This window comes from Chiloscyllium plagiosum, unplaced genomic scaffold (assembly GCF_004010195.1).
Source record: "Chiloscyllium plagiosum isolate BGI_BamShark_2017 unplaced genomic scaffold, ASM401019v2 scaf_97166, whole genome shotgun sequence".
Lineage (NCBI taxonomy): Eukaryota > Metazoa > Chordata > Chondrichthyes > Orectolobiformes > Hemiscylliidae > Chiloscyllium > Chiloscyllium plagiosum.
The window spans coordinates 1-3377 of NW_025190450.1; the positions used below are offsets into that span (position 1 = coordinate 1).

General features: G+C 54.3%; 1 protein-coding gene across 1 annotated transcript; it reads right to left on the minus strand.

The window, feature by feature from the left end:
- Positions 1-49: 49 nt before the first annotated feature.
- Positions 50-2324, minus strand: LOC122545668 (gastrula zinc finger protein XlCGF26.1-like). Its single transcript, XM_043684619.1, has one exon. The coding sequence runs from the start codon at positions 2089-2091 to the stop codon at positions 673-675; it is 1419 nt and encodes a 472-aa protein (XP_043540554.1). The 5' UTR covers positions 2092-2324; the 3' UTR covers positions 50-672.
- Between the last annotated feature and the right edge of the window lie 1053 nt (positions 2325-3377).

The window sequence follows — 3377 nt, forward strand, 5'->3', positions numbered from 1 at the left end:
GCAGCTTTAAAACAAAAACCTCTTGGAGCTCAACGCTTTCAATGAGAGTCTGAGCCCGGTGGTAAGTTCAGGTAACCTTTATTGCAACCAAACTTTGTTACAGCTTCAGATCCCCCCAGCAAAAACGCAGAGAAAAAGCAGTTGCTTTTTGAGCACCTCAAGGTGAAAGCGCACACACTGCACCTCCCCTGTCCCACCCCTCTCACTGTCTTTACTATTGGCCAGCACCAAGTTGTCCCTTTGTAATTGGATCATTGGTAAAGCCCTAACCCGGAGGAAGTATTGCCTCACTCAGCAATTTCAACCCATACCCTGTCTCCAAGTAAGTTTCTCCCCGCTCATTTGCCAGGAAGGGGCAGTGTAGTGTCAACCAGACTGCTGTGGGTCTGGAGTTACGTGTAGGCCAGACCGGGTAAAGGATGCAGCTGGAACGACTGAGTGTATCCTTTCCCACAATGGCGGTTCCCTTACCTAACAAGGGAGAGAGTGAATCAGATGGGGGCTTTCTCCCCCGCACCACCCCCTCCCTGAAACAGTCTCATCATTAGATTCCGAACTCCAGATTTCTGACCGAATACCAATTCTGCCATCTGTCGTGGCGGGATTCGAACCCGGGAGTCCCCGGAACCGGGTTGATAGTCCAATCGATAATGGCACTCGGCCATCACTCCTTCAATCCCCCTGCGATGGCACGTAAACTCGCTGGTGTTTCTGCAGGTTGGAGGAGTAGGTGAAGCCCTTCCCGCACTGAGAGCAAGTGAACGGCCTCTCTCCGGTGTGGATCCGCTGGTGCCTCAGCAGGGTGGAGACCTGGCTAAAGGCCTTCCCGCACTCTGGGCAGCTGAAGGGCCTCTCCCCCGTGTGGACCCGCCGGTGGGTCAGCAGGTGGGAGGAATACCTGAAGCCCTTCCTACACTGAGAGCAGGTGAATGGCCTCTCCCCCGGGTGGACCCGCTGGTGGGTCAGCAGGGTGGAGGAATTCCTCAAGGCCTTCCCGCACTCGGGGCAGCTGAAGGGCCTCTCCCCCGTGTGGACCCGCTGGTGCCCCAGCAGGGTGGAGACCTGGGTAAAGGCCTTTCCGCACTCTGGGCAGCTAAAGGGCCTCTCCCCGGTGTGGACTCGCTGGTGGGTCTGGAGGTTGAAGGAGCAAGTGAAGCCCTTCCCGCACTGAGAGCAGGTGAACGGCCTCTCCCCCGTGTGGATACGCTGGTGGGTCATCAGGGAGGAGACGTGGGTAAAGGCCTTCCCGCACTGAGAGCAGCTGAAGGGTCTCTCCCCTGTGTGGATCCGCTGGTGGCTCTGCAGGGTGGAGGAGCAGGTGAAGCCCTTCCGGCACCGAGAGCAGGTGAACGGCCCCTCCCCGGTGTGGACATGCTGGTGCCTCAACAGGGCGCAGGAATTGCTGAAGGCCTTCCCGCACTTGGTGCAGCTGAAGGGCCTCTCCCCCGTGTGGATACGCTCTTGGCTCCGCAGATTGGAGGAGCAGGTGAAGCCCTTCCCACACTGAGAGCAGGTGAACGGCATCTCCCCTGTGTGGACATGCCGGTGACTCCGCAGATTGGAGGAGCAGGTGAAGCCCTTCCCGCATTCAGGGCAACTGAAGGGCTTTTCCCCCGTATGGACACGCTGGTGCCTCAGCAGGTTGGAGACCTGGGTATAGGCCTTCCCGCATTCAGGGCAATTGAAGGGCCTCTCCCCCGTGTGGACATGCTGGTGGATCAGCAGGGTGGAGGAATTGCTGAAGGCCTTCCCGCACTCGGGGCAGCTGAAAGGCCTTTCCCCCGTGTGGACCCGCTTGTGCCTCAGCAGGGTGGAGGCCTGGGAAAAGGCCTTCCCGCACTCTGGGCAGCTGAAGGGCCTCTCCCCTGTGTGGACCCGCTGGTGGGCCAACAAGTGGGAGGAATGTCTGAAGGCCTTCCCGCAATCGGTGCAGGGGAATGGCCTCTCCCCGGTGTGACTGCACCGATGAGTCTCCAGGGCAGACGGGACACGGAAGCCTTTCCCACAGTCGCCACACTTCCACGGTTCCTCGACAGGGCGGGATTCCTCAGGTTTCTCCATGGCCACAGCTTCAGCTGCACACAAACACATGTAGAGCCCCTCCGTGCCGTGAAATCCCCTTTCCAGGCCGTAGAACTGTTTCAGGCTCCACGCACAGTGCACTGCAACAGTGGGGGCTCTCGTCCAGTCCCATTGATGCTGAAAACGTCCTCAAACAGGAACCAAAAAGCGTTGATCCCTCTCACAGAAATCATAGTCAAAACTCGTTGCGGTCCCGATGGATTGTGTAACTGTCAGACATTGACATCAAAGTGAATAATGAAGACGCTGGAGAGTCAGTCAAAAAATGTGGCGCTAGAAAAGCACAGCAGGTCAGGCAGTATCCGAGGAACAGGAGAGTCAATGTTTCGGGCATGAGCCCTTCATCTGTTGATTTTGAAACTTCAATCTTCAGATTTTCAACTACTCTGCAAAAAGAGATTACAAAAGTCATCACTATCAGTGCAGGGTAGAAATTCAGAACAAGCAATTCTACTTTCTGTGGAATATTCTTTTGTTGTTCCACAAAATTGAAAGCACCATCCCACTCTCCCTTCCCCTCTGTTCTCACTCCGCTCTAACTAATTCCCCTTAAGGTGTTGATTCAGGATCTTACAGGGGCAGAAAAAGCAAAAACATCAAGACTGACATCTCTCTGAATTTTGGATACCTCCACCTGAAAGTTAATATCTTTCACAACGCTGGGATCCTTCTGAGAGTGAGCAGGTCTGATTTTGGGAAGCAAAAAAAAGGTGTCAATTCAGGGTAAACCTGCAACGCAGCTTCTTGAGGAAGGACCAGACACAAAATGGTTAATGACCCCGAGAAGGTGAGAGCAAAATGAGACATCAAGGCATTAACGCCAATACACTTCAGTCAAACTCTTCTGCTCCCAGTCAGGGCAACTCATGCTCTGAACGTCCAGCCTTCATAACCACACTTCTGCTTTCACTGAAGACAATTAGAGTCACATAGCACGGAAACAGACCCTTTGGCCCAACCTGCCCAGATATCCTAAATTAATCTAGTCACGTTTGCCATCACTTGGCCTCTATCTGGGCCGGATGCTGACAGCTGGGACTAAATTGGGTTGACTATCTTGTCAGCAAGGACCAAAGGGTCTGTTTCTGTGCTGTACATCTCTATGACTCCAGTTGCATTTGCCATCACTTGGCCCTGACCCATCTGAACCCTTAATATTCAGATGCCCGTCCAGGAGCCTTTTAACTTGTCATCGTACCAGCACCCACCACTTCCTCTGGCAGCTCACGCCATCGTTCAAGAGACTCCACGTTGAAAGCGTTTGGTCTGGTGCACCAGATGACATCAGGATAATC